The following is an 18607-nucleotide window of genomic DNA, read 5'->3' as shown; positions in this document are numbered from 1 at the left end:
ATAGAGGGGTGATTTGATACACTGGATAATTAGGGATGAAATTCCCAATGATTGTACAGTGGTTAATTGCTGGCCAAATACAGACTGGGTGAATGAGTTTTGAAGTTGGTCCGCAACAAAAATATCTGTGTAACACGTCACCCTTTGTTGTCAGTTCACACAGAATCCTGACTTGAAGGAACAGCTGCTTGCTACATTCCCAAGAACACTGGTGTATGCCACTACTAAAGACAGGTTCTGGAGTATTGGTCTGTCTGAGCAAAACCGTAAAGCTTGGGTCATGAAGGAGTGGAAAGGAGATAACGTACTTGGTTTTACTCTTACTAAAATCAGGGACAAACTGATGGAGAACAGGTTGGAGGAGGGTGGCGATGGTCAAGATCAAAGGGTAGAGGGACAGGTGAGCCGAGATAGCATGAGACAGGATGGGATAGGGAACAGCCATGTAGAAGAGGGACAGGTGAGCCGGGATAACATGAGACAGGGTGGAGGGGGGAACAGCATCGGGGCCGGGGAACAAGCGAGCTGGGATAGCAAGAGACAGCATGGAATAGGGAACAGCCATGTTGTAAAGGCACACACGAGTCTGGATAGCAAAAGACAGGGTGGGATAGAGAACAGCCATGTGGTAGAGGGTCAGGTGAGCCGAGATAGCGTGAGGCATGGTACAATAGGGAACAGCCATAAGACAGAGGGACAGTTGAGTCGGGATAGCTTGAGGCAGGGTGGGATAGGGAACAGCCATGGGTTACAGGGACAGGCGAACCGTGATCGCAAGAGGCACGGTAGGAAAGGGAACAGCCACCGGGCAGGGGGAGACACGGTCCGGGATAGCATGAGCCAGGATGGGGGAGGGAACAGCCATGTGGTAGAGGGACACGCGAGCCGGGGAAGCTTGAGACAAGGTGGGGGAGGGGCGAGCCAAAGGACGGAGGGGAAGACGAGCCGGGCATACCAGGAGCAGGGTGGGGATTCGAAAGACCGCGGGGTAGAAGGGCCCACGTCCCAGAGTAGGTATAGACAGGGCGTGAAAGGCAAGAACCAAGACTTAGAAAGACCAGCGACCCATGGAAGTTATAGGCAGGATGGTAGAGGTTGGCGAGGGCTAGAGGTGGGTCACAGAGAGAACAACGACGGTTGGGAGGACCAAAATTGGAGAGATCGCTCAGAGGTAGAGTGGGAAAAGAGAGGACAACCAGTGACAGAGGCAGGAGAATACAAAGAGTCAGAAAGGAGGTCGGACTGGCAGAAAGTTACCGAAGAGATGCCACAATTAGAAGAAACCGAACCAACGTCTCGTCCAAAACGAAAAATGACACAAGAGCAAACAGATTACAACTGGAACAAACATGGAAGAAGAAACATGGGTCTAAAACACACCAAAACATCCTACACAGAAATGCCTAACCAGGACAAATTCATCCTTTTTTTCGGCAACCAATCGCCATTCAGCCAACATCACCCAGCCACCTTCACCATAGACGGAACAACGTTCAACTGTGCTGAACAGTACATGATGTATCAGAAGACAGGTAAATACGACATATTCTGTTCTTCTGAAACAATTTCATTTCACAAGTTACATTTACAGTTTTTGAATCAGGAATCATTTAGCTGTATTCAACATGTGTCAGTCCCTGTATTCAACATGTGTCAGTCCCTGTATTCAACATGTGTCAGTCCCTGTATTCACTGTCCACCCCCAAACAAGTGTTGACTTGTGGTTGCAGTTATATTCGAAAACAAAGAAATGGAACGGAAGATCATGGATACATCTAACCCTGTGCAACAGAAGCGATACGGTCGGCAGATTCCAGAATTCAAATTCGAAGTATGGAAGAAGCACTTCATAGAGGTCGTTGACCGGGCCACGGAGGCTAAGGTTTGTTTAATGTTCATACAATGGTCCTCTGAAGGCGAAAATTACCGCAACTTGTTGGTTTAGGAATAAAACTAACATGGAATGCTAGGCTCATAATAAGCACTGCCAGGATCCGGCAGATTTGTCCTATTATGACCCTTGGTTTGTCAGTGCGGTCTAAGTGAGTGAGTGAGTGAGTATCGTTTTACGCCGCTTGTAGCGATATTTCATTAATATCACGGCGGTGGACACCAGAAATGGGCTTCACACATTGTACCCATGTGGGGAATCGAACCCAGGTCTTCGGCGGGGCAAGTGAACGCTTTAACCACTAGGCTATCCGAACATTCAAGTGGGTTGAGATAAAGGCATCACGGCTGTTCGGTATTATAACTGGAAACTTGTTTATATGTCTAACATATTTAATGTATTTTGTATACCCATTCTAGCTCCATGGGTACCGGTGTACAATGTGTCGCCAGCACTCCCATTGCTGATCGTAAGACTAAACTGAGAACACATAGTTATTACGGGTTAGAACTGTTCTCGAGAAGTGGTTGTGTGAGGCCACTAAATGGATCGTGTAGATGATGGCGTGTCACCGTACCCAAATTGCGTGGATCGTCGTTTTTAGTATGAATCACAGGATTGTCTGGTTGTGATTAGATTAGTTACAGCCTGACGTCATGTAGCTTGGATATTGCGGCGTTAAGCAACAAACTTAAATACACTACCCATTCGTAGATGTCATCGTGATAATGTTAAGGCTAAAGAAGTGAAGAAGACGTTCCACAAACACTATGGTGTCACTGACCAAGGTTGTTTTCAAATCTGTGACAGCTGAAGTCTTTTACACTCATTATCAAGCAACAAAACCATATGTTTTCCAGTGCCACCTTAAAAAACCTGGAAAAGACCGCTTACTATATTTGTGTATGTTATAATAAAGATGGCCAGAAATAATATACAAATACACAAAAGTTAAGCGCCACCATATTCAGTCTCATAGTTTCATGAACCCAAATTTGTCCAGATACCAGAAGGAAAGAGTGCTTTACATGTTGCTGCAGTTCCCCTACCCTATAAATAGTGAAATTTAAGTTTCAGACACGTGGTTGCATTTTTCTCCTGTGTGAGATTCCCCTTCCAATAGAGGTTGAAAATCAGCCAAGGTGAGGAGAAGTTAACGAACGCTAAAAGATGGCAAGTGATAGGCATGAAAAATGCTGGCATGTCATGAAGGGCCATTGCAAGACAAATGGGTTGTCATCTAAGTGTTATCACTCGTTTGATTGTCAAACATGGTCAAACCAATGATGTCAATGACAGGCATATGTCTGGTAGGCCAAGAAATACCTCTAACAGAGAGTATAGACGTCTTTTCAGGATAGTCAGACAAAATCCTTTTGCCACTTCAACAGATTCAAGACTGCAGTTCATTACCCATTAGAGACACTCGACGATGACCGTAAGGCGTCGCCTCAGAGCGGCTGGTTATAACGCCAGAAGACCAGTAAAACGTCCTCAGCTGACTGAGAGGCACATGTGGAATCGTCTGATATGGTGTCGTGCCCGTAATCGATGGAACTTGGCCAACTGGAGAAGGATCCATTGGTCTGACGAGTGTCGAATGCTGCTACGAACTGTTGACGGTCGAATACGTGTTTGGAGGCAACACTCGTTTTGCACCAAGGAACATCCAGAAGACCTTAGCATGTGGCTGGGGGTCTGTCATGATATGGGGTTGTGTTTCCTTCAGCTGCAAACTTCCGCTGGTGACAATTCGTGGAAACCTGAATGGCCAACATTACCAAGATGCCGTTCTTCATCCAGTGGTAGTCCCTCATTTTGACAACCATTCTCTTCAGACAAGACCTGTTTACATGGAAGACAATTCTAGACCACACAGATCTCGGGCAGTTTTGGCTTAATTGCATCAAGAAGCTATTGCCACTCTTCCTTGGCCGGCCTGTAGTCCAGATCTTAATCCGATTGATCATCTCTGGGACATTCTTGGCCGGAAAATCAGACATCATGATGCCCCATTTCAAAATCATGCTGGACTTGAAGCCGCACTTCATGAAGAATGTATCCGTTTGCCTCAGAGAAGCATTCAACGACTTGTAATGAGTATGAGGCGTAGGGTTGAAGCCGTGGTCAATGTCCGTGGATCATACACACGTTACTGACGTTTCTCTCTTGCAATAGACTCTGCACTCCCTAGGGTGTCTCTGTGACACCTGATATGGTCTGCTGATATCATGACAGTTACATGACAAAAAACAAAGTTTTTCAATGTTTTCTAATCCTTCAATTTCTGGTCTTCGGTAAAATTCCTTTCTGCTCATATTCTTTTGGACCACAAGATAAACTTGCTTTGGGACAACTTTTGCATCACATGAGGTTTACATATACGGCTTATAACAATCGTACATCTCGTTATAATAGTCATCATTAAGTGCCAAAAGAAACAGCTCACAAATATGGTGGGTGGCGCTTAACTTTTGTGCATGTGTATATTATGGTGTCACTGACCACTGTTTTATTCATATGAGGCTTACAGACTTTTGTGTTACAGACTCAGTTTCATGGAACAAATTACATGCTGTACAGTGATGTAGAATACAAATGTTAAGTAAACGCTTACTATTCAACTATGTATTAGATAGCCATTTTATGTTAGTTTCTTTGTCATTTCAGTTCTCTCAGAATCCACATTTGCTGGAACACCTGGTCGCCACGCATCCTAAGCTGTTGGTGGAGGCGAGTCCATCCGACCGTTTGTGGGGAATAGGGCGTGGCCAAAAAGACCCCTTAGCCTGGGACAAGGAAACATGGCGGGGCAAAAACCAACTGGGCTATATAATTACCCGAGTGAGAGATAGACTGATGAAGGTGAAGGACACACACTGGGAGGAATGGGAGAAGTGGAAGGACGACAAGAGGTGGGAGGAAGAGGAGGCGAGGGAGAAGAGGGAAAAGAGAAGATGGGAATTGGATCCTTACGGAGGACGTCACGAAGAAAGGACTCCTAAAACGAAACGCCAGGGTGACGGGGTGCACGATGGTAGCATGATGCTAATGAAGGAAGATGGCATGACTTCCCAATCCAGACGTGAATCTTACAAACATGTGTCTGGGAAAGAAAATTTTGAATTTTTCTGGGGCATCAAATCTCCATTTAGCCAACTTTATCCTGCCAGTTTCACGATCAATGGTCAAACCTTCACCAGTGCTGAACACTTCACACTGTACCAGATGGCCGGTGAGTAGTTGGATGTTATCCAGGGCTGTAGAGATGTAATAGCGATGCATCAGATCTTCGTTGCTCTGTATAATGTGATAGAATTGTATGAAAGTATATTTTCAAGACAAGTGTCAATGTATTTAAAACGGGAAAGTGGTCAGTTTAGCTTTTGTGATGTTAGACTACCTGGTGTATTGTATGATCATTATCAGCACTGGATCATTTTGATGAGTGATGCGTGCAATTGTAGATTCTTTCAAATATCCAAATTGATCTTATCAGACTGAAGTGCTCTAACTATTATTGCATTCAATATGAATTTTAGTCCTCTATCTTGATATAAAGATGTGCTCTAACTTTCTGATTTGAAGCCCTACTGCGTTTTAGCAAACTGGAAGTGACATCGAATGTGCATATATCTTTCTCAGATAGAACAGCTAGAATCATGGAGTTATGTTGAGAGTTTTTTTGCCATTGTGACACAATTGACCGGCGTTTCCGTAGCATTGCCAAATTTGGACAGAATTTAAAGAAACAGATTTTAAAGTAGCCGTGGTTATCATGTTATGTGCCTGTATTTTCAGTGATATTTGAAGACCAGGAATGTCAGGAGAAAATCATGTCAACCAGTGACCCCAGTGAACAGGACCGCTATACATATGACATCCAGAACTTCCAATGGAATGTATGGGAACAGAAATGCGTACAAGTTGTTGAACGCGGCATAATGGCCAAGGTGAGAGAACCATATTGTACCATGATGGTATTGGGATTCTACAACCTTTTCAAGGGCATTCTAACCATAATATCAACCTAACAGAAATGACGAACTGGTTCTTTTTCTATTTGAGCTAACGACTTACAGTCTATTTTGAAAATGAAACGATCTCAAATGAAACAGATTTATTGTTTCATTTACTGTTTATCTTCAAGTATTCTTTTCAATATTCTACAGTATATGGCTCACGATTTTCTTGTTGTTTCCCCAGTTCACTCAGAATTCCGAGCTAAGGGGGCAACTGTTCGCCACATACCCAAAACTGTTAGCTGAGTGTAAGTATGATGACGACTACTGGAGTACTGGGTATGGTCTCGGATTTGCAAAGAGGAAATCCAAAGCATGGGACACAAATAACTGGAGAGGGGAGAACGTACTGGGCTACACTTTGACTGCTGTGAGGGACAGACTTATGGAGAAGGAGAAGGGGCAGAAGGGACAGACGGAATTGGATGTTGAAGATGTGAGGCTTCAGGGCACGATAGAGGGTGATGGGGCACATCTTGATAGGAAGATTCTTGTGGAGGAAAAAGGCAGAACTGGGAAAGAAGCTGCAGTGGTCGGAGAAAATGGGGAAATCCAGCAAGATGTTATGACAGAAAAAGAAGAAGCAAATGTGGAAATACGAAGAAGTGATGCGGATGTTGAAGAAGATGAAAGCAAACCACATAAAGAACAGGATGTGAGGGAGAATTGGGACAGTGAGAAGGAAGAGGTCACAGTGGGAGGAAGTGAGTTGAGAGACAACGAAGATGCTGATACAACATTGGCTGGTGACAGGAACGTGATGGAACAGCATCAGAGAGCAAGGAACAGTATGGGAGAGGAAGGAAATAATGGGTCTGTCCCATTAGAAGGAGAAGATGATGGAACAGAGGAAGAAGGTGTAGTTGGGCTTGACAGTACAGATTTGGCCGAGGGAAACGTGGCGGAACAACAGAAACTCCAGAAGAGGATTGGAGAAGAACTAAAAAAGGAGGAAGAGGTCACGTCATTAGCAGAAGATGAATCATCGACTAAAGAGAAGAATGAGGAGGAGGGTGAGAGTACTGAGAACGAAGAAGCGGAGAGATTGGAGAATGGTTGCATTGGAGAAGAGGTTACATTGGTCAAAAGTGATGTTGCAGAGGATGATAACGTAGATGCGTTAAACAGCACCAATGAAAGGGCCATGAACACAGAGGAACAACTGGAAGTAGCAGGGAAGACTGCAGGAGAGGTAGCTACGATTGAAGAAGACAACAAGGTGGTTCCAGAAACTGATACACTGGAAGATGTTGTTGACAGAGTTGGGGAAGGTGGAAAGGAAACACTGGATCAACAGGAGGGTGTAGGTGAGAGAGTGAATCAAGAGGAAGAGGTCACACAAGTACCAGATGAAGAAACATTTGGGGGAATGGAGCGCGACGAAATGGAAAAATCGGAGATGCTGGGGACAGAAAAAGAAGTTTTGAGAGAGGCAATATCGGTTCCAGAAGGCATGGAAAGAGATGCCGAAGGAGGGAGGACGGTTATGGAGAGGGTGGAGAAGGAAAGTAATGATACAGGGAAGGACGTTAAGACAGAGGAAGAGGTAACATCTCCAGAAGGCACCGAGAGAGATTGCAAAGGAGGGGTGAAGGCTAGGGAGCGAGTGGAGAAGGAAGGTAATGATGCAGGAAAGGAAGTGAAGAGAGATAAAGAGGTACCGTTTGTGGAGGGAACCAGAGTTGTAGATGTTGAAACACTGGCAGGGGGAGAAAGAGATGGGGACGATACAAAGAAAAATCCGGAGAAAGTGAAGAGTGAACAGATTGATATGGATGTGGAAGATAGCATGACTTCCCAATCCAGATGTGAATCTTACAGACATCTATCTGGGAAAGACAATTTTGAATTTTTCGGGGACATCAAATCTCCATTCAGCCAACATTATCCTGCCAGTTTCACGATCGATGGTCAAACCTTCACCAGTGCTGAACAGTTCACACTGTACCAGATGGCTGGTGAGTAGTTGGATGTTATACAGGGCTGTAGAGATGTTATAGCGACAGATAAGTTCTTCGTTGCACTGTATAATGTGATAGAATTGTATGAAAGTATATTTTCAAGACAAGCATCAATGTATTTAAAACGGGAAAGTGGTCAGTTTAGCTTTTGTGATGTTAGAATACCTGGTGTATTGTATGATCATTATCAGCACTGGATCATTTTGACGAGTGATGTGTGCAATTGTAGATTCTTTCAAAAATCCAAATTGACCTGATCACACTGAAGTGCTCTAACTTTCTGATTTGAAGCCCTACTGCGTTTTAGCAAACTTGAAGTGATGTCATCACATCGAATGTGCATATAACTTTCTCATATAAAACAGCTAGAATCATTGAGGTATGTTGAGAGGTTTTTTTTAATATTGTGACATAAATGATCGGCGTTTCCGTAGCATTGCCAAATTTGGACAGAATTTAAAGAACCAGATTTTGAAGAAGCCATGGTTATCATGAAATGTTCCTGTATTTTCAGTGATATTTGAAGACAAGGAATGTCAGGAGAAAATCATGTCCACAAGTGACCCCAAGAAACAGGACCTCTATACCTATGATATCCCGAACTTTCGGTGGGATGTATGGGTACAAAAATGCGTACAAGTTGTTGAACGCGGCATCACGGCCAAGGTGAGAGAACCATATTGTGCCATAATGGTATTGGGACTCTACGACCTTTTAAAGGGCATTTTATCTATAATATCAACCTAACAGAAATGACGAACTGGTTCTCTTTCTATTTGATCTCACAACTAACAGTTTATTTTGAAAATGGAATGATCTCAAACTAAACACATTTATTGTTTCATTTACTGTTTATCCTCAAGTATTCTTTTCAATATTCTACAGTATATGGCTCACGGTTTTCTTGTTGCTTCCACAGTTCACTCAGAACTCCGAGTTAAAGAGGCAACTGTTCGCCACGTACCCAAAACTGTTAGCTGAGTGTAAGAATGATGACGACTACTGGAGTACTGGGTATGGTCTCGGATTTGCAAAGAGGAAATCCAAAGCATGGGACACAAATAACTGGAGAGGGGAGAACGTACTGGGCTACACTTTGACTGCTGTGAGGGACAGACTTATGGAGATGGAGAAGGGACAGAAGGAATTGGATGTGGAAGATGTGAGGCTTCAGGGCACGATAGAATGTGATGGGGCATATCTAGACAGAAAGATTCGTGTGGAGGAAGAAGGCAGAACTGGGAAAGAAGCTGCGGTGGGAGGAGGAGATGGGGAAATCCAGCAAGGTGTAAGGACAGAAAAAGATGAAAGTAAAGAAGCAGATAAGGAAATACGTAGAAGTGATGCGGATGTTAAAGAAGATGAAAGCAAACCACAGGGAGAACAGGATGTGAGGGAGAATTGGGACAGTGAGGAGGAAGAGGTCACAGTGGGAGGAAGCGAGTTGAGAGACAACGAAGATGCTGATACCACATTGGCTGGTGACAGGAACGTGATGGAACAGCATCAGAGAGCAAGGAACAGTATGGGAGAGGAAGGAAATAATGGGTCTGTCCCAGTAGAAGGAGAAGATGATGGAACAGAGGAAGAATGTGAAGTTGGGCTTGACAGTACAGATTTGGCCGAGGGAAACGTGGCGGAACAACAGAAACTGCAGAAGAGGATTGGAGAAGAACTGAAAAAGGAGGAAGAGGTCACACCATTAGCAGAACACGAATCATCGACTAAAGAGAACCGTGAGGAGGAGGATGAGAGTACTGAGAACGAAGAAGTGGAGAGATTGGAGAATGTTTACATTGGAGAAGAGGTTACATTGGTCGAAAGTGATGTTGCAGAGGATGATAACGTAGATGCGTTATACAGCACCAACGAAAGGGGCATAAACATAGAGGAACAACTGGAAGTAGCAGGGAAGACTGCAGGAGAGGTAGCTACGATTGTAGAAGACAAAAAGGTGGTTCCAGAAACTGATACACTGGAAGATGTTGTTGTCAGAGTAGGGGAAGATGGAAGGGAAACACTGGATCAACAGGAGGGTGTAGGTGAGAGAGTGAATCAAGAGGAAGAGGTCACACAAGTACCAGATGAAGAAACATTTGGGGGAATGGAGCGCAATGAAATGGAAGAATCGGAGATGCTGGGGACAGAAAAAGAAATTTTGAGAGAGGCAACATTGGTTCCAGAAGGCATGGAAAGAGATGCTGAAGGAGGGAGGACGGTTATGGAGAGGGTGGAGAAGGAAAGTAATGATACAGGGAAGGACGTTAAGACAGAGGAAGAGGTAACATCTCCAGAAGGCACCGAAAGAGATTGCAAAGGAGGGGTGAAGGCTAGGGAGCGAGTGGAGAAGGAAGGTAATGATGCAGGAAAGGAAGTGAAGAGAGATAAAGAGGTACCGTTTGTGGAGGGAACCAGTGTTGTAGATGTTGAAACACTGGCAGGGGGAGAAAGAGATGGGGACGATACAAAGAAAGATCCGGAGAAAGTGAAGAGTGAACAGATTGATATGGATGAGGAAGATGTTGGTGTTGAAGATGCAGGTGAAGATATGAAGAAATTGAACGATGCAGGAAAGGAAGTGAAGAATGGAGAAGACGTCATGTTGGTACCAGAAGACAATGTGATCGAAAGACAGTGTGAGGGTGAGAGAAAGGATCCAGATCGGGAGACATGGGCAGATGATGCTTTGGATGAAGTGAAGACAGAGAAACGAATGCCAGAAGCAAAAACATTATTTGAAGAAGAACGCGATGGTGAAGGTCGGAGTGGAGATGAAGAGGAGGTGGAGAAAGTGGATACTGGTGATGGGGAAGATGTGAAGACAGAGGAAGAGGTCCACATAACAGAAGATAAAAGCGTGATGGAAACAGACGAAGGAGGGAAGAAGGACCTAGAGCTGGTGGAGAAAGGGGAAGATGAGGGCACAGGGAAGGAGCCCACTACGGTGGGGGAAGAATTTGATGCAAGGAATGAAGGTAATATCAGGGGAGAATATGAGAGAAAGGCTACAGTTCAACAGAAAAAGATGAGTGATAGTGCAGAGTCAGCTGATTTAGAGGAAGACACAGGAGGCGAACACGACGTGATGAAGGAAGGAGAAGGAGGAGATGGGATGGAACAAGAGGAAAGAGAGAAGACTGGAGATGTATATACTGAGCTAGCAACCGTTGTTGGGACCGAAAGAAATCCACAGACAGACAAAGTAGAGGAAGAAATCGATATAATAGACCCACGAGGGCCAAACAAAGGACTCACGGGGGAAGCAGATGAAACTGTCGTGACAGAAGTAAAAGCAAAAGTACAGAATAGATAACGTCAAGAGATGTGAAGAGGGTCGTGGAGAGGAGAAGTTTCTTTGTGCCTGAATGGGGCATATTGGTGACAGAGTTAGCGAAGAAAGGCGAAGGTTGTGAAATACATGTAGCTTTGTTTATATATCAAAGGAGGACATTCGGTTTTTGGGCTGACTTTGTGAAAGTGTGTGATACGTTGACATGGCAGTAGAACAACGTGTGCGGCATACACCATCAACCGATACCCAAAGGCTGGAAGACCTAAAGTATCACGTGACTTAAACACGTCACAGTGAAGTTCCCTATCTGCACAAGACAGTTAAGACATGTGTACAGACATCCAGTAGTGCTAAAAGGGCACGATTATAAAAACCTCGTTTTAGAATGAGCCGCACTTGGAAAGAGCGCTTGATGGCTACCTTTATTGTGCCAAGACCAGGATGACTTCTGAACAGTTTTCTTGATTGTAAATACCAAATCAGACGTCGAGAATTCGTAAGCTCATTCAAATAAAGCATGTTTATTCCTGATAAACATGTAGAGATGTGACCAAGACGATTGCGTCCAGTAAACATGATCCCGAGTCTGGTAAAAATCCTAAATGCAAGTGCGTCAGAACTTTATTAACTTTTCCATCAAACTTACCATTTTCCTGGCATGGTATCTCAGATAGGTTACATTGTTCATAATAGGAAATAGTAGGTTGTCGACGAACCGCTCGTCGCTCGTCCCGACGTCGCTCAGTATATCGAGGACCATGTGTTCCTCTGTTAAACGAGTACAGAAACAACACTGCTACTGTAGAGACTACAGACAAATGTGTATACTGGGCCACTTCGTGTTTGCTAAAGCTGCAGTCACACAGACAATGTGACCGCGAGGCAACCTCTTAGCGACTGGTTTCCTTTGCGACCGACTGGCGATCGCTGAGACCGGTGCAACTACTTCTGCCCCTATTTGCAACCAGGGTATGATCGCCGATCAATCAGCGATAGGTTTTGCAACTTGTCAGTGATTGATCGGCAACTGTTCACCGCAGACACGGCGAAATGTTTGCAACTGGTTGAGACCGATCGGTGACTAGTAAGCGAATCTTCGGTGACTTGTTGTAACTGGACGGGGACTGGTCGGTGACTAGTTGTCCATCGATCACCGATCTAAACATAATGCATATAAAAAGGGTGCTTTTCTGAATCAATACATTTCTTTGCATTTTGTCACCGATGACGCACCGGTCGATCACCTTCCTCATCATTGATCAGTCACCGGGAGGTCGCCACTAGGTTGCAAAGAATCAACACCCTTGTGTAGACGAAACCGATCGCCGCACAGTGGAAACCAATCTGCTATTAAAATGACACCACTTGGGGACCTCCAGGAGACCGATGAAACCTCCAAGCGACCAAATCGGTCGCAGCCATTCTTTTGTGCATGTTCAAAAGACTGGTTGCGACCCAATGAGTTTTGCGACCGCTCTGAAACCTTGTATCGACCTCAGTGAAACCTTTCAGAGACCCCTGAAACCTCATTGCGATTGTCAAATATTTTGGTCGCCAGGAGGTTGCATCGCGGTCGCATTGTCTGTGTGACTGAGGCTTAAGTGACTTGTGTTTGTGTTTTTGTAACGTCAGCTCTAAACTTCTACAAGTCGTTCAAATGTGTAACTGTCAACGTGATAAATATTAAGGGCGTTCCACAACGTTTGAGTTAATTTGATTGCTGCAATCAGATTATCAGCTTTGTCATAATGTATATACAGCATAATCATGTACATTCGAAGTCCTTGGGACTATAAAAATAGATTGAGTGTCGATACTAAGCAGCTACTGCTTGTACGGGGACCATCAAATTACATCATTCTAAAATATGCAGTTGTAGTGTATCGACTTAATGGAGTCTTTTTACTGAAATGGTTTTCGACAATTCTTTGAGATAACTATTACATTCTGATAAAAGGCTCCTATAAAAATGCATGAACTTCCAATACAACTATATTTGGCCAAATCACGTGAGTCATTTTCATGTGCGATTGCGTGAAATGTAAATATACAACGTGAACGCCAGAGAATAACCCGTCTCACGCCAACGCCAGTCTCGATCATCCGCCGAAACTGATTCCATTGTGCGTAAGGCAAAATAGCGGTGAAGATTATATGAATGGATCACTAAAATTCAGTGATGACACTAGGTGTTCGAGAAGACTAAATGTATTACTTAGCTCCGGTTTCAAATCTGTCGTCGTTCTTCCGATCACTCCGGGATTTACCGGAAGTCTCTCATCAAGATCCAGCAGCGTTCATTTTGATATACTCACGCACATAAATGACGGAACAAAGCTTTCAAATTCAGAAGGGAATTTAACAATTTAAGAACAATATATTTTTGGCATTTAATATTGTTGTTACAAAGAAAATCAAGTAATTCTGTCTTTGTAAAATAACTTTAATTACACACATTAGAATAGACGTAAACGAAATCATTGTAATATGTCGTAGTTTCGCCGTCACTTTCTTCAAGAGACTAGGTTCCGATCACGAAGCGACCTTAGGCCTCCGACTGTCGTAAATCTTTGTTGAACAGTCTGAGCTACGGTGGTCGTAACGCTACGATTGCTTTGTGAACAGGGACCCTGAAATTTGCTCGGCAGGCAAACTCACCAGTTATTCAAACCCGTTTTCGGGGAGAATATCCACTCAACCGTGACCTCCAAGAGACCACGTGATACATCAAGCGTGGGTCACCAAAATCGTTTTTTCTCCACTGGTTGAGTTTGTATTGCTCTTGTTATGAAGTAACCAGTATTCGCATTTTATTTTCTGGTACAGCATTACGTCCACGTACTGTTGTAAACGACAGATTTGTTAACATGTCGGCCTTCATTTCATTCTTTGCATAATATTTCATATGTGACGAAAACCAACCCTTGAAGTCCTTACCAAATAATGATTAATTATGTAGTTAGGTAGTTGAACTTCTCTTGTGGTGAAAGTATTATTTATGTAATAAAAATGTACAATCTGCCTTTTTGTTGCTATTAAATAAGAGAAATTGAACATGCAATGCTTTTTTTGTATTCTGTTCGCACTGTAAACCATCTTTAACAGGGAGTCATTTGAGATATACGAGCCACGGAACTGACCTGTGTTTACCGGTTAAGCATCTTCCCGAGGCAAGAGAGTTAACTGACTCTAGAAGTCCAGTTTCCACACTTGCCGAACTAGGCTGGAATTGTGGAGTTATGGGCTGGAATAACGAGTCTATGTAAAGTCCAATCAAAATCGTGTAACGAAATCGACACCGTCGTGCAGATTTGAAAAGTCAGTCAACTCGCTTGCCTCGGGAAGATGTGTTCTCCATAAAGGATTTCCATCACCAGAAAAGCAAGAATTGTCTGTCAGCAAACCGTGAGCTTTAATGCTACTCTTTCAAACCGACGGACCATTTGATATTGTTGTAGGGACCTGGGATTTGGTATCGAAATTAAATAATTTTCAGCTTCAGGTGCAAAACCAGATGTTTTTTAGGTATAAAACTGTGAGCCTGATTTGCAGCAATGTAATTTTTGTGGCAAACAATTTCTTTTTTGAAAGGTCTGAAGTATAATTATTTTTTAAAGATTTTTTAGGGACAATTTATTGTTTTCGATAAAATACCTGAAGTAAAAACTATATGAATATCTATTGTTGTTTTGAAACTTGTGTCTATTTCGATTGCTTCAAAATAGAATTCACCTCTTAGTGCATATCAAAACTGATATTAAAATGAATAAAGTGGGGAAAGCCAAATAGATCGTCATAAAAATACTCAGTGGGCACGTGCAATTGGATGACAATTGTTAACTGATACGTTAACTCACTGTAAACAAACGCACGTGTGTGGATTTGAATAATTAACAACAATTCATTCAACACATTCTTATTATTCGTGTTTCTTAAGAACTCTGGATTATTTATAGTACCTCAATCCTCATGGAGTTGTTTTATGTTTGAGAATTTTTAAATGCCATAGGTCTCTATCCCGTTTTGAAGATCAGATTCCATTGTTGGTTCAAGACAAAAGTAGCGAAAGATACGTAGAACTTAGACCTTCAGTGTTACACCATTGCATATTACATATCGCAAATGTTATTACTGTTTTGCAGGAGTGAGTATGTCCATAGGTTTTGTTTTGACTTTATTGATGCATGTCATCGTGTCCCAATTTGCTTGGATCGATGATCTTGATGTCAATCACTGGATTGTCTGGTCTAGACTTGATTATTTACAGACCGCCGTCATATATCTGGAATATTGCTCAGTGCGGCGTTAAACAACGAACAAACAAACAAACAAAGTTTTCAGACGGCAATTAAAAAACCCTCGCTTAATTGAGATTTTTTTCTACTTTCTTGATACTTACAGATCCTTAATCCAGTTACAACAACGCCTTAACCTGAGTGAATATTGTTTAGGCCGCAGTCAGCAATGTTTCAGCAATTACACAGATGTTTGTAAGCAATCGCGCTGGGACCACACCAAAGTTACTGTAAAGGGCGCTACTGTCTACTCCAGGGAGTACGATGACACACAGCCTCGTCACCGAACCCCTTCATCTGGTGACTCTTAGGACTGGCATTGGATTACGGGGATTTGATGTTCTGACCCGAAATTTACATGCATGTTTAGCCTTAAAATTAGAAGCTGTTATCCACAAACAACCAATAATGTCTATTGTACAACCCAAGTATTGATACGAGAACATCCTATACGCAATTGTATGAAGCAGAAGCAGAGACCATGTGCTGTTGTGGTTCATTACATAAGCTAGTATATCCGTTGGAACTGATTGACTGAGTGTACCTAAAGTCACTCCTCGTCAAAACTTAAAAAGCTGCAGGCTTTATTGGCACAAAGGAGATGTGGTGAGGTGGAGTGGGGTTTAACGTCGCGTTCAAGATTATGCTCTGATATAGCGACGTGTATGAAGCAGTTGAACATGAATACCCCACTCAGACACAGTATCCTCACGCAAAGCCGACCAGTCTTTGTTTTAGCCATTTAATGTCGAGCGCCAGGCAGGGTGACAACAAGTTCAACCTTTTCAACGTCTTTTGGAATGATGCGGCCGGGGATAGAACTCCGATCTTCACATCTCCGTGCAGACGCTTTACCACTAGACCACGGAGGCGGTCAGCACAAAGGAGAAAATTTGTAGATTATATGATTGTTACAAAAGAGTGAGTTTGGTTAATCGCCGCTTAGAATAATATTGCAGTTATATCACGGCGTGTCAGCTTGATGTTGGAGAAAAACTGATGTGATGTAGGTCTCAGACGTTTACCACATTGGTGAAACACACGAACACGGGTATGGTGCTTGACAAACCTAGAAACATGGTCAGGTCAAACTGGAATTGTAACCCACGATCGTATGTTTCTGGCATGCCTGATTGACACAGGACGACTTGTGGGGCCTTAGACGACAGGACATCCCTGATTCTGTTTCAAAAGAACGTTATGACACCCTGGGGATTCCGGGCAATATGAGAAACAAATAAATAATGAAGATCGGACGGTCACAATCATCGGCATCATTGTGTCCTGGCGACATGGATCGCAGCTCGCACTGTCAACCTCTGGATTTCCTGCCCTTGGTATCACTATACACAGGCTGCCATGACAACGCGCAAAAAATGCTGATTGTGTCGTAATTAAAATGTTTGTCTTACGAAAGAAATTTGTCAGAAGTGAGGAGATGGCAGACCACTTATTATCATAAATGCCAATTTCCCCCCAAAAGGTGTCCCTAAAAGAATCCATTATACTTGTTTAAATACAAAAAGATCCAAGAATCGAGTGAATGCATGCATACGTGATGTGTAGATTCTGAAATCTTCAAATACAGACTGGTCGCAGAACATGCAGATACGATAAAGAAATAACATTCAGTTCTTCATCACAGAAACTAGGAATGTTGCTTTTCAATATTTTCGACTCAGGAATTTAATTCCTTGTGTTGCATACGTTAAATTTGAACGTTACTTGTTTTCTCAATAACCGTTTCGATAGAATTTGATCACAAACACAGAATTATAAGAATCAGATAACAGACATACTGAAAAGAATACTGCCTGTGAGCTTTGTGTCAAAACTATCCTGAGACCGTGAGGATCCTCAACAGTCCAGACACGACCCTGTCTTGTCCTTTTATCCACTACTTGTATTGCCGGGTGAAGCGCAACAGCTTGGAAAACAGAGTTACTTCCCTTCGGGTTTTCCCCGAAGCCGGAAGTGTCGCAAATTCTCCGAAATACGAGGTGCAAGCAAGATCAGATTTCTTTGTAATTAATATGAAAATAAAAAATCGATTCATGTCTTGGCGATATCAACACGAATTTAAAACATGTAACCGTACAACGTAGGGCTGATAAGAAGCGAAAACTGAGTAATTGAAACAACTAGGTCGGTGTGACTCAAATTCAGAGAAAATGTGAAAGCGAAAATAAGATTGATAGTCATAGTGAGAATCGTACGACCATTCTTTTCATTTGCACACAAACATGGCCGCTGAAGGCAGTTTTGAGTTCTTCTCAAACGTCTCGCCATTCAGCCTTCAACACGAAGCCCCATTCGCCATACAGGGGAAAACGTTCAACTGTGTTCTACAGTATCTAATGTATCGGAAGGCAGGTAAGATTGAACGCTGAACCATTGTTCATGATTTATCAGTACATCGTGTATTCAAAGGAATGTTTAGTCAAATAAAGCAAGTGTACACATGACCAAATTTGCTGATTTCCATTGTAAGTAGACAATTCACATATAACGAAGAGACAGAAAAATAACCGATTTAAATGCACACTAGCAAATAGACTAAACCTGATTATTTTGATAGACTGGTTCACATTACTTAGTTGACATATTGGATATCTTCACGATTAAATTCTACAAATTCTACGTGAAATAGTGTGTAAGTAATGAGACAAAGTCCCCTAGAGTAATCTAACTATAATATCACATAGTCAAACATTAGGACTGATATGTTTTGATACTAATCACAACTGTATGGCGTTATAAACTGTAATAAGTTGGATAAATATTATTTTTAGGAAACGAAACTGACATTCATGACCGACTGTATTCAGTAACGTGTTTCATGATCTACTATCTTCCAGAAAACATTTTGCAACGTTAGATCTATATAAGCTGAGGCGAAAAAGACAATTTTGCTCTGTGAACTTCTCTGAAATTGGCGAACTGAGGAAGCTTAACTTTGTTCTGTATAATTTTTTCTTAAAATCATCAAGATTTTAGTGTATAAATTTTAGTCCTGAGTATTCTTACCGAAAATATTAAGTGGCTGTCTTCGTGCATATCTTAAACTATTTACCACATATCCAGGTTAACTACAGTGCGGTGGCAGTATTGTGTAATTAATTTATTTAAACAAACTGTACCTGTAC

The 18607-nt window shown here is 42.6% G+C and overlaps 2 protein-coding genes across 4 annotated transcripts in view; both read left to right on the top strand.

Annotated features, from left to right (window-relative positions):
* Positions 1-18607, top strand: part of LOC124129589 — a 63919-nt gene that overhangs the window by 8102 nt on the left and 37210 nt on the right. For both annotated transcript variants that reach the window (XM_048399743.1, XM_048399741.1), the window contains exons 3-7: positions 155-1532; positions 1731-1882; positions 4562-5126; positions 5693-5844; positions 6098-7871. In XM_048399743.1, the coding sequence (XP_048255700.1) occupies positions 155-1532; positions 1731-1882; positions 4562-5126; positions 5693-5844; positions 6098-7871 (4021 nt within the window). The remainder of the gene's footprint in view (positions 1-154; positions 1533-1730; positions 1883-4561; positions 5127-5692; positions 5845-6097; positions 7872-18607) is intronic.
* The window catches only part of LOC124138828, a 44645-nt gene continuing 43566 nt past the window's right edge, over positions 17529-18607 (top strand). The window contains exon 1 of one of the 2 annotated variants that reach the window (XM_048399745.1): positions 17529-17834. In XM_048399745.1, the coding sequence (XP_048255702.1) occupies positions 17705-17834 (130 nt within the window). In that variant the 5' untranslated portion in view covers positions 17529-17704. The remainder of the gene's footprint in view (positions 17835-18607) is intronic. The other variant, XM_046505710.2, reaches the window with a different exon arrangement.

This window comes from Haliotis rufescens, unplaced genomic scaffold (genome assembly GCF_023055435.1).
Source record: "Haliotis rufescens isolate VD_foot unplaced genomic scaffold, xgHalRufe1.0.p SCAF_2, whole genome shotgun sequence".
In the NCBI taxonomy this organism is placed as follows: Eukaryota; Metazoa; Mollusca; class Gastropoda; order Lepetellida; family Haliotidae; genus Haliotis; species Haliotis rufescens.
The sequence above is the reverse complement of the archived record's forward strand: the minus strand, read 5'-3'. Positions and strand labels throughout refer to the sequence as shown.